The sequence below is a fragment of the Erythrolamprus reginae genome, chromosome 12 (assembly GCF_031021105.1).
Source record: "Erythrolamprus reginae isolate rEryReg1 chromosome 12, rEryReg1.hap1, whole genome shotgun sequence".
Classification (NCBI taxonomy): Eukaryota; Metazoa; Chordata; class Lepidosauria; order Squamata; family Dipsadidae; genus Erythrolamprus; species Erythrolamprus reginae.
The window spans coordinates 5150878-5162035 of record NC_091961.1 but is presented as its reverse complement, the minus strand read 5'-3'; the positions used below and the strand labels follow the sequence as shown (position 1 = coordinate 5162035).

Sequence of the window (11158 nt, the reverse complement as noted above, 5' to 3'; positions counted from 1 at the left end):
ACAATTTATGCATGGTATGTTTGTGTATATGTTTGATTTTTAATAAGGGGTTTTAGTTATTTAAAATATTAGATTTGTCATATGCTGTTTTATTATTGTTGTTAGCCACCCCAAGTCTACGGAGAGGGGCGGCATACAAATCTAATAAATAAATAAATAATAAATAAATAAACTATACACACTGCTCAATAAATAAATAAATAAATAACTAAAGGGAACACTTAGACAACACAATATAACTCCAAGTAAATCAAACTTCTGTGAAATCAAACTGTCCACTTAGGAAGCAACACTGATTGACAATCAATTCCACCTGCTGTTGTGCACATTCAACTCTGTACAGAACCAAGTATTCAATGAGAATATTTCATTCATTCAGATCTAGGATGTGTTATTGGAGTGTTCCCTTTATTTTTTTGAGCAGTCTATATTCAATACATAATACTTTCTCTTATTATATATGCTATATCTCCGAACAGCCAACTGAACTCCACACTTTGATAAAAAAAACAAGACCAGCTCAATTGCAGAGAATATAAACAATCTAAATAACTTGGGTGGCAGCTCTTAATTTATTGCAGTATAGTGATTCATACATTAAACCATTAAAAAAAATCCACTTGTGTCTGATCAGTTTCAGATGCATGCTGAGAAGATTCAAAGAAGTGAATAAAATCAGAGCACACCTGCAAATGTACAAACATAGGGCTGGGGGGGAAAAGAGAGGCTCAAAATTGTTTTCAAACTTGCCACCGGGTGGCAAAAGGCACATTTTAAAACAAAATTAATTGGAACTGATGGCAGCTGTTTGGAATTTGTCAGTTCTGATTACCCTGGTCAACACAAAAAAATCATCAGCAAAGGTAGAATGGTGGAAGGTCTTAAGCATAAAACGTATCAGGAAAGACTTCATGAACTCAATCTGTATAGTCTGGAGGACAGAAGGAAAAGGGGGGACATGATTGAAACATTGAAATATGTTTAAGGGTTAAATAAGGTCCAGGAGGGAAGTGTTTTTAATAGGAAAGTGAACACAAGAACAAGGGGACACAATCTGAGGTTAGTTGGGGGTAAGATCAAAAGCAACATGAGAAAATATTATTTTACTGAAAGAGTAGTGGATCCTTGGAACAAACTTCCAGCAGACGTGGTAGATAAATCCACAGTAACTGAATTTAAACATGCCTGGGATAAACATATATCCATCCTAAGATAAAATACAGAAAATAGTATAAGGGCAGACTAGATGGACCATGGGGTCTTTTTCTGCCGTCAGACTTCTATGTTTCTATGTTTCTATGTAGTATGTCTGTTTTATGGAGTTTGATGTGCTGATTCCAAAAATCTGCTTAGTTTTGCTCTACCACATAAAATGTCTGATATAGAAGCATTTTTGTTATTATATTATTTCTACATTTTAATGTATGTAGTAATTGGTTTTCTTAATATATATATAAGTTTCAAAACTGGAAAAAACACCAAATCCTACAATAAGTAATGATGTGTGTGTCCCCCTCCTCAATCACATCTAGTGGGACCCTTCCTTTTGCTAACAGGTGGGCCCAGATGTGTTGGACTACACCTCCCAGAATCCCTAGCGAGCTCGCAGAATCCCTGGCGAGGTCGCCCAGGGGCGGGGGAACTATGGGAGGTGCTGTATCGTTGCTAGGGGCTTCAGGCAACCTGGGGGGAGTCTCTCCATCCGTCCCACCCCAAGCAGCAGCAAAGGATGCTGGGATGTGTAACCTAGACACATCTGGAGGGCCATCCTCCCTCCCGTCCCCCCCGCCCGAAAGGATCCATCTTGGGCCAGCGACGCTCTTTCCCCTCTGGGAGGACCGAGGCTCGCTTCCCTTGGGTCTTCTTTCCTATCCATTTACTGTACTTTGGGCAAGAGTGTGCTCTTCCGGTCCCTACAGCGAAGAGTGTGGGTGAGGGCGGGGGCAGAAGAAGAAGGCGTTTCCGCTCAGGCGCACATCCGGGTACCTTTGTCGCAGCTTGACGCCCTCCCCGCCGCTTCAGGTAGGTCCTCCCCCCCGCCTACCCTACCCCCCCCTCCGCGGCCTGTCTCTTTCTCCCGAGCCGGGCGGGGAACGGTCGCTCTAGGAATCCGCTTCTCGGTTCCTCTCAGCGGCCGTTGGCCGCCGACCCCGTCCGGCCCCATTGAAAGCCGTTCGAGGCGCCCGCTGAAGACCCCCATAACCCGCCTGCTCTGTGGGTGTGTTTGTGGGTGTGTATGTGGGCGGAAGGATCTCACGACCGCCCCGCAGTGTAGGCCAGGCTGCCAGGCGGGGGCTCCCAAAGACACGTCGCTCGCCCGTCTGGGTTTCCCGAAGGGGCCCTTGAGGGGGAAGAAAGGGGCTCCCTGGCAGCACCTGGGCAGGTGGAGGTGGGATGGTGGGGGTCCCCCTGAGGGCATCCAGACGGGCTCAGGGCCCTCCACTTTGGGCTGCATTGTGTGTGGGGGGAGGGCCGCCCCCCGCCCCCCCGTGGGATGTTTTGTGTAATTTTTTGGAACATGTAATTCAACCCACCAGATCTCCCCAGCTGGCCCTGTGAAAAAAATGGCCCAGTACTGGCGCCAGGAGCCATTGTGGACCAGCAGCCTTCATGGAAACCCCCGAAGTTCGTTTTCAGGTGGGTCGGCCAAGGTGGTAGGCTCTGGGCAAAGTGCCCTGCAAAATTGTGGAAATAGACTTTTTTATAAGAGAAGGTTTGGTGCTTTTTCCTTTCCTTTCCTCTTTACTTTTTTCTCCTTTCCTTTCCCCTCTCCTTTTTCTCCTTTCCTCTATCTTTCCCCCCCTTTCCTCTTTCCTTTCCACTTCTTTCCTTTCCTCTCCTTTTTCCTTTTTCTCCTTTCCTCTCCTTTCCCTTTTCCTCTTTCCTTCCCTTTTTCCTTTCCTCTTTCCTTTCTCCTTTCCTATCCTGACAGTAAAAGTGGGATGAGCAACCTTTCGATTGGAGGCCAGAACTAGGCAAAATGGGTGAAATGGGAATTTCTGTTCTACTTCCTTCACTTTAGATTGGAATTTTGGAAGCTTGAGTCCTTCGGGACTGGGCGGCATAGAACTCAAATAAATAAATAAATAAGCATGGACTCCTTTCATGTGGCTTCAATTACCAGTGGGGTCAGCGATTACTACATAGGGTTGGATCTGGTCAAATCTAATAATGAAATATTTGAAAGTTATGTAAGCTGTCCCTGTGTCCAGGCTTCTATTACTTCACTGGGAAAGAAATATAACAAGACTGAAGTTGTATGGAAAAGAATGTGGCTGAAACAGTTACACAGTACTATTTCTTGGTAAATAACATGTGTCCATTGTCTCCTCATACTTTATTTAAACTGGATTCAAATGATGTTCACACCCGGTCCTTTTTCGTAGGAACATACCGAGACTCTCTACTGGGACCTGGCCCGGGTCTATTAAATCCTCCTGTTTCAGCAGATACCTTTCAAGCAACACGTCATCTTCAGGTAGAGAATTAATAGGATTTCTCTTATGGGTTTCTTAGTTGCCAGATGGTGATATCCTGATGCTCTTCCCTTCCCAAATATGGGACAGTTTGGGCATTTTACCTCAGCAAAAGGTAAAAACAATGTCGTTTGGCGGGCCCCAGGGGAAGAGCCTTCTTTGTGGCGGCCCCGGCCCTCTGGAACCATCTCCCCCCAGAGATTAGAACTGCCCCCACCCTTCCTGTCTTTCGTAAACTACTGAAGACTCACTTATACCGCCAGGCATGGGGGAGTTGAGACACCTTTCCCCCAGGGTTTTTTATACTTTGTTTTATGTTTGGTATGAATGTGCTGTTTGGTTTTTAAAATAATGATAGGGTTTTATATGTTTTTAATATTAGATTTGTTCCACTGCTATATTGTTTTTATTGCTGTTGTGAGCCGCCCTGAGTCTTCGGAAAGGGGCGGCATACAAATCTAATAAATAAATAAATACATAAGTAAAATAAATAAAATAAAAATTGTCATAAATACAGGATTTTGTGAACTGTTCAAGTTACAAGGGGATTCTGGTCACTTCTGAGGTTCTGCCAAGAATTTTATACAGTGGTTCCTCGGTTCTCGACCACAATTCGTTCCGGAAGTGTGGTTGAGAACCAATTTAGTCCAGAACCAAAACAATTTATCCCATAAGATAAATTCCCCTCAGCTGTCTCTCCCTCTAGTTTGCCGGCTACTGTCCTCAGGTGTTCGAGTTCCAAATATTTATTCAGATTTCAGGGCAAAATTTTCTCGAATTCCTTGGTCGAATACCGATTTGTTTGAATTGTAAATTGTTCGAAAACCGAGGTACCACTGTATTTTGAAAATAGCATAGCAATTCTTGGCCTCTCTTAGGCCGAATCTCAGCCATGGATGAGGTAAAAACCCTCTGGAAAGCTCTATAGCTCACCTGATATTTCAGGCACGTGGGTTTAACTCTTTCTGATGCAGGAGAATTTTTAGCTAATAGGGAGAAGCTTCAACAAGGGTGAAACGCCACAAATATATGGCCTGAACTCTTCATGTTCTGTGCTTTATTTCTCTCTCAAGGCTGTCCCAAAAAAACTGGGATAAACATATATCCATCCTAAGATAAAATACAAGAAATAGTATAAGGGCAGACTAGATAGACCGTGAGGTTTTTTTCTGCCGTCAATCTTCTATGTTTCTTATGCAGGTCTTTAAGCGCATTGTTGCAGAAGGTACATGTTTCTGCTTAACCTGCTTTAAGTCCTTCAGGTGTGACAGAAAAAGGAAGTTAAAAGTTGGGTTATTCAACTCTAAAAGGAACAATTGTACATCTAAGTAGTGACTTAGCATTTAATTGCCCATGGCATTGAGTGCCAGTGTTAAAGAGACAATGCACAGTGCATTAAGTAGACATCATTAACTAGAGAGTGGGTGAAAGCTTGAAGTAATCTCCACTTAATATAGCCCACTGGTCAGTTCAGAGTTCCAAAGAATGATAAAGAAAGTGGACTAGGCTCACACAAAGGTACCATCTGCAGCATTAATGTACTGGTTGACCTCGTACAGTGTGGCAATAAATAAATAAATAAATACTTATCAGATGAGAGCAATTTGAGCTTACTCTGTGCAAAGTAATTACAGTGATATTCTCTGCTTATTAGGGAGGAGAGAAGCAGCATTTTTATACTGGCACCGGCACCAGTCCTTATGATTATTTTGGCGTGGCGAACAATGAAGATTTTTCCCCGTTAAGGTGAGTAGCAGGGATAAAAGTGTGCTGCGAATGGCTGCTTGTAGACAGTGTTAACTTTGCCACTCTTCAACCTTACGTGGAGTCACGGAAGAGTTATAAAGGGGCTGTTTCTCAGGTCTAAGGATCAGGGAGTAGACGATGGAAGGGACTTGGCCTGAGATCACTTACAAAGGGGCACTGTGAGGTTTCTCAGAGCCAACAGAGGCGATCAACTCCTGTCTTTTCTTCCTTTAAGCGTTGTTAAGGGCCGGATCCCACAGATTGGTGAGAAAGTGCTGGTGAAAGCTGATTGCAACCCCAGTCAGTCGGTGCCCGGGAATGCCTTGAAGGTCCAGACCTTGTCAAATCAGGTAGCGGCTAGTTTTGCTCTTCAGGTGGACAAAGTGATTCCTTCTTGGTATTTGGGCTTTGGCTTTTGCCATGGTGCTGATCTATGACATGGGGCGGCATGCTTTTATTTAGTACTTTGCTGTCACTTGTGGCAAAGCAGTGGAAGGTACCCTAGTTCTGTGATGGCAAACTTATGGCAAGTGTACCACAGGCGGCACGCGGAGCCGTATCTGCCGGCACACAAGCAGTTGCGCCAGCGTGCATGTGCGCCCTAGTCAACTGATTTTTGGCTCGTGCAGAGGCCCCGGGAGGGTGTTTTCAGCCTCAGGAGGGGCGGAGGAGGGCATTTTCATCCTTTTCAGGCCCCAAGAAAGCCTCTGGAGCCTGGGCAGGGCAAAACACGGGGCTCCTTGGCCCACCAGAAGCCAGGAAACGGGTCAGCAAGAGGGGTCATGTCTGGAGAATGGGGCAGCAATTGGGAGGGTGTCACATGCACGTGTGTGGGTGGCACTTTCTGCATGCAAGGAAAAAAAGGTTCGCCATCATTGCCCTAGTTCAGTGTTTCCCAACTTTGACAACTTGGAGATATTTGGCTGGGGAATACTGGGAGTTGAAGTCCAGATATCTTCAAGTTGCCAAGGTTGGGAAACACTGCCCTAGTTAATACGGCAGAGAAACCAGATGGAGAGGAATGTTTCTGTGGGTAAGACAGAGCAATTTAATTAGCCCATCTGTTAGCTGCCACCTTTCATTTCCTTGTGACAGAATGCCATGAACTGTGGGGAGGGAGAAAGAAATGAGTGGGGAATAGCCATAAGAATAGCACTTAGACCGGTGATGGTGAACCTGTGGCACGCGGAGCCATATCGGAGGTCACGCAAAGCATTGCCCTATGCCAGCTCCAGCGCCTGGCCAGCTGATTTTTGGCCTTCGGAAAGGCTGTTTCACTCTCCCGGAAGAAAAGCTTGCAAACTCTTCTCGTTGCTGTAGTTTACAACCTTTTCCCCCCCTAAAGATAATAGCTGACAGACACATAGAGCTATTAAACTCAAGAAAGACACCTGGCAGAAGGGTCGCAAGAGCTTTGATGGGGGGGGGGGGGAGAAGCGTAATGTCCTCAGATGGAATCTCCCTCCTGCCCTCCAGTTGTCCTCCTGTTGAAATGCTGCATTCTCTGAGTGCTTAACAGCCCTCTAAAAAGTTTTCCTTTGTAAAAATTCATTCAGACAAACGAAGGAAGTGCCAAGTAGTTCAATGCAATCTTTTTATATTCTCATAGAAGATGGAAATACGGAATTTGAGAGATACAGCAGTAGCGTGCTGCGTTCCAGCTTTTGGGTTGCCTGCGAAAGGATTTTATTTTTATTTTTTTTAATTTCAATTTAACAATAACCTTTATTAATTATATACATTAAAAAAGGTTACATATATTACAATTAATAAGCACACAATAAGAAAAACAAGCAGACAGTACATGACATGGACATCTATAGTGCATTATAATAAATGTTATAAGATAAGATTTAATTAGTGCATTTAACTAAATATATACAGTCGTACCTCTACTTAAGAACAGCTCTACTTACAAACTTTTCTAAATAAGAACTGGCTGTTCAGGGTTTTTTTTGCCTCTTCTCAAGAACCATTTTTCAGTTATAAACCCGACCCTCCGAAACTGTAACTGGAAAAGGCAGGGAGAAGCCTCCGTGGGGCCTCTCTAGGAATCTCCTGGGAGGAAACAGGGCCAGAAAAGGCAGGGAGAAGCCTCTGTGGGGCTTCTCTAGGAATCTCCTGGGAGGAAACAGGGCTGGAAAAGGCAGGGAGAAGCCTCCGTGGGGCCTTTCTAGGAATCTCCTGGGAAGAAACGGCCTCCACCCTCCCTTTGGTTTCCCCAATTGCACACATTATTTGCTTTTACATTGATTCCTGTGGAAAAAAATTGCTTCTTACAAAATTTTCAACTTAAGAACCTGGTCTTGGAACAAATTAAGTTTGTAAGTAGAGGTACTTCTGTATATTTATTTATATTATATTCATTTATTTAACTGAATATATAAATATTTAATATTTAATAATATGTTTAAATATATTGTGGTGAGCTGGTATCATAAGGTTGTCTCCTATTTGAAATATTTATAAAGCTTCTGTGATTTATGTCTCTGGTTACATATAATACAAAGTTGACAACCATGTTGTTGACACTTAGTAATAGCGACATAATGGCAGGGTTTCTATAATGAATTCGCGTAGGTCTTGATTTTCTCTACTCTGTCGTATTTGTTGTTTGATCGATATTTTTTATAGGTTCATCATAGGTCCATGTTTCTCCATTTTCCTATCTGTATTCACACTTTGTGTTTTCGGAGTTGAATATGTGGAGTCCGTTTTTCAATTAACTGGTACCTCTACTTAAGAACTTAATTCGTTCCATGACCAGGTTCTTACGTAGAAAAGTCTAAGTAGAAGCAATTTTTCCCATAGGAATCAATGTAAAAGCAAATAACGCGTGCAAACTCATTAGGAAAGAAATCAAAGCTCGGAATTTGGGTGGGAGGAGGAGGAAGAAGAGGAGGAGGAGGAGGACAGTCGCTGCCGAAGGAAGAAAGTGAGGTGAGGGGAATCAAAAAAATCCAAAACTTTAAGGCTTTAAAAAAAAAAAAGAGGGACTCTGAGGCAGCGAGGAGCAGGCGCCTCTAATACACCCGGCACAAGGTTGCCTTCCATACACTGCGCCAGAGAGAGAAACCCAGGTGGGTGAAAGGGGGGGAACCTCCCGCTCCTTTGACTGAAACATGGCTGCTGCTTCTACCTGCTTCCTCTTCCTTCCCATGCTGAAGGACTCCCCTCTCCTCTCGCTCGCTTGCTTTGTAGCTGGCGCCTTTCCTTCACTGTGGTGACTCCTCGGTTTAGCTGAAGCCGAGTTGATCTGCCCGGGGCGAAGCACCCCCTTTTGCCTTTCCGCGCCCAGACGCTCCGGGAAGCGACCTCGCGCCAGGTCTATGGGAGGCAGTGAAGTGGTTTATTCCCTCCAATCGCCCAGAGAAAGGAAAATGCTTTGTTTGCTCTGGACTGCCAAAGCCTTCTTAAGTGCCACCGAAAAGCTCCTCTGGCAGCCCAGAAAAGCCCGAGATGGCCAGGATTAAAGGCAGGAAACTGGCCGGGCCTTCGTACTGCTCTCAAATTTCCTGGGAAATTTTTCCAGGCTCGTGTTCTTAAGTAGAAAATGGTTCTTGAGAAGAGGCAAAAAAATCTTGAACACCCTGTTCTTATCTAGAAAAGTTCTTAAGTAGAGGCGTTCTTAGGTAGAGGTACCACTATATATTCATTTTTCTCAATTATTTAAGGTATGTGTATTGCTTAAGCCAATTATACCAGCTTTCCCAAGCTGCATAGAAGTCTGATTTGTCTCTAGGAAAGGATTTTAATTTCACTTATTATCTCTTAACTGCTGTTGACTTTGTGGGGTTGGTTGCTTCCTTATACATCAGGTTGCCATTCGATCTAGGTCAGAATTGCCGGTTGTGGCTTTAAAATGGGAGTCTCTACTTGAAGGACTGGATTGCTAACGTTCCAGGGGGAGGGACAAGGGCATTTTTGGCCACATCTGGAGTCCTGGAGCCAGATGTTAAGACTGCAAAGAAAAGATGCTTACCTCATGGAGAAGACTTTCCTCATTGGTGCTTTTCAAAGGTCGGAGTTGTGCTGTTGTAATAGGGTAGGAGGAACTAAATATACCGTATTTTTCAGAGTATAATAATCACCTTTTTTCTCCCTAAAAGAGGCTGAAAATTCAACTGTGTCTTATACTCTGAATGTAGCTTTTTTGGAAGCTTTTTTCAGCCTTAACTATGTGCTAATGATCTTCCCAACTCTTACCTTGCAAGCTCTTTCATTGTTACTCTGCAAAGAATGTTTTCCAAGCCCTAAGTCTTTGTAGTTTTTTTTTTATTTCATTGCTCTACATGCTCCAAATGTTTCTTCCCAGCTCTAACCAGGTGCTAACGATGTTCCCAGCTCTTATTAGCTTGCAAGGTCTTTCATTGTTACTCTCTGTGAATAAAGTTTTTTTTAAAGCCCTAACCAGGGTATAAAATAATGTGCTGAAGCCGACCGGACTAAGGATGCCAGCCAGATGAATACCTGGTAAGCAGATTCTTCCTCCTATTTTCCTCCCCACAAACTAAGGTGCATCTTATACTCCAAACAATACGGTACCTATTTATTGCTCTTATCACTTCCCTTCCCATTTTAATCTGGCAGGAATTGTGTAGAGGGAATTAATCAGCAGCAGTCATTCGCATTGTCCCACTTTGCAGATCCACGAATGAACGGATGGAAAATACTTTTGGTCACTTTGCAAACGATGCTGCGGGCGCTTCGTCCCAGGGAACAAGAAGAGACTGGAGAAGCCGCCGGGGGCCTCTGCACGAGCCGGGGGTTGGACCAGACGAATTCCGATGGAAGCTGCCACCGACCCTCCCGCTCAGCCCTTCTCTCCTCCCAGGCGCTCCTCCTCTCCACCGCCCGGCCAGACAGGGCAGCGAAGGATGGGAAACGCGCAGGGCCAGCGGAAACTTCCCTCTTGGATCCGGGCGGCGGCAGGAGCTTCGCCAGAGAGACCTGCATCTCTTTCCCCAGGCAGGCAAAGGAGAAGAGAAGCCAAAGGGAGAGTCGGAGGCCAGGCAAAGCGGCGGAGGGAAAGCCACCTCTCCTTGCGCGCCTCCGCGCTACCTGTGCGGGCTGAGCCGAAGCGGAGGCGACAACCTCTCGGACTCTGCTCAGCACTGGAGGAGGAGGGAGGAAGAGGAAGAGAAGAGAATGATGAGGAAGAAGAGGTGGAATGTGGAGGAGGAGGAGGTGGTGATGAAAAGGATGAAGAGGTGGAGGAAGAGGAAGAGGGGAAGGAAGAGGGGGAGAGGAGCGGGGAAGACGAAGAGAAAGAGTATGATGGGGGAGGGGGAAGAAGAGGAAGGCGGAGGAAGAGGAGGATTGAGGAAAGAGGGGGAGGAGGAGGAGAGAGGAGAGGAAGGGGAGAAGAGGAGTGAGGAAGGTGGAGGAAGAGGAGGATTGAGGAAAGAGGGGGAGGAGGAGGAGAGAGGAGAGGAGGGGGAGAAGAGTGAGGAAGGCGGAGGAAGAGGAGGATTGAGGAAAGAGGGGGAGGAGGGGGAGAGAGGAGAGGAGGGGGAGAAGAGTGAGGAAGGCGGAGGATTGAAAGAGGGGGAGGAGGAGAGAGGGGAGGAGGGGGAGAAGAGTGAGGAAGGCGGAGGAAGAGGAGGATTGAGGAAAGAGGGGGAGGAGGGAGAGAAGATGAGTGAGGAAGGAGGAGGAGGAGGGGGAGCAGAAGAGGGAAAAGGAGAAGGGGAGGAAGAGGAGTGAGAAAGGAGAAGGAGGAGGGAGAGGAGGAGGGAGAGGAGGAGGGGAGGGAAGAGGAGGAGGAGATAGGAGGAAGGCAGAGGAAGAAGAGGAGGAGATGAAAGGGGAGGAGGGAGTACTCCCGAGGCTCTGGACACTCGTCGCAGATACCCATGTATATAAAAAGTGAATAAAGAGATCTCTCTCATTTTCTAAGTGAATAAAGGCATATCTATATCTATCTACAGTATCTC

General features: G+C 45.5%; 1 protein-coding gene across 3 annotated transcripts; it reads left to right on the top strand.

Annotated features, from left to right (window-relative positions):
• Positions 1–2049: 2049 nt before the first annotated feature.
• On the top strand, positions 2050–11145 carry LOC139174731 (cell cycle and apoptosis regulator protein 2-like). Of its 3 annotated transcripts, none has more exons than XR_011560418.1 (7): positions 2050–2218; positions 2538–2637; positions 3387–3478; positions 5131–5222; positions 5458–5572; positions 9538–9695; positions 9869–10471. XR_011560418.1 is itself a non-coding variant. In XM_070765264.1 (6 exons), exons 2-6 carry the CDS (start codon positions 2565–2567, stop codon positions 9878–9880), a joined length of 384 nt encoding a protein of 127 aa, XP_070621365.1. In that variant the 5' UTR covers positions 2051–2218; positions 2538–2564; the 3' UTR covers positions 9881–11145. The 3 variants fall into 3 exon arrangements, 1 of the variants encoding a protein (XP_070621365.1); XR_011560419.1 differs by having other exon boundaries at positions 9627–9695; positions 9869–10470; XM_070765264.1 differs by lacking the exon at positions 9538–9695 and having other exon boundaries at positions 2051–2218; positions 9869–11145.
• Positions 11146–11158: the final 13 nt, after the last annotated feature.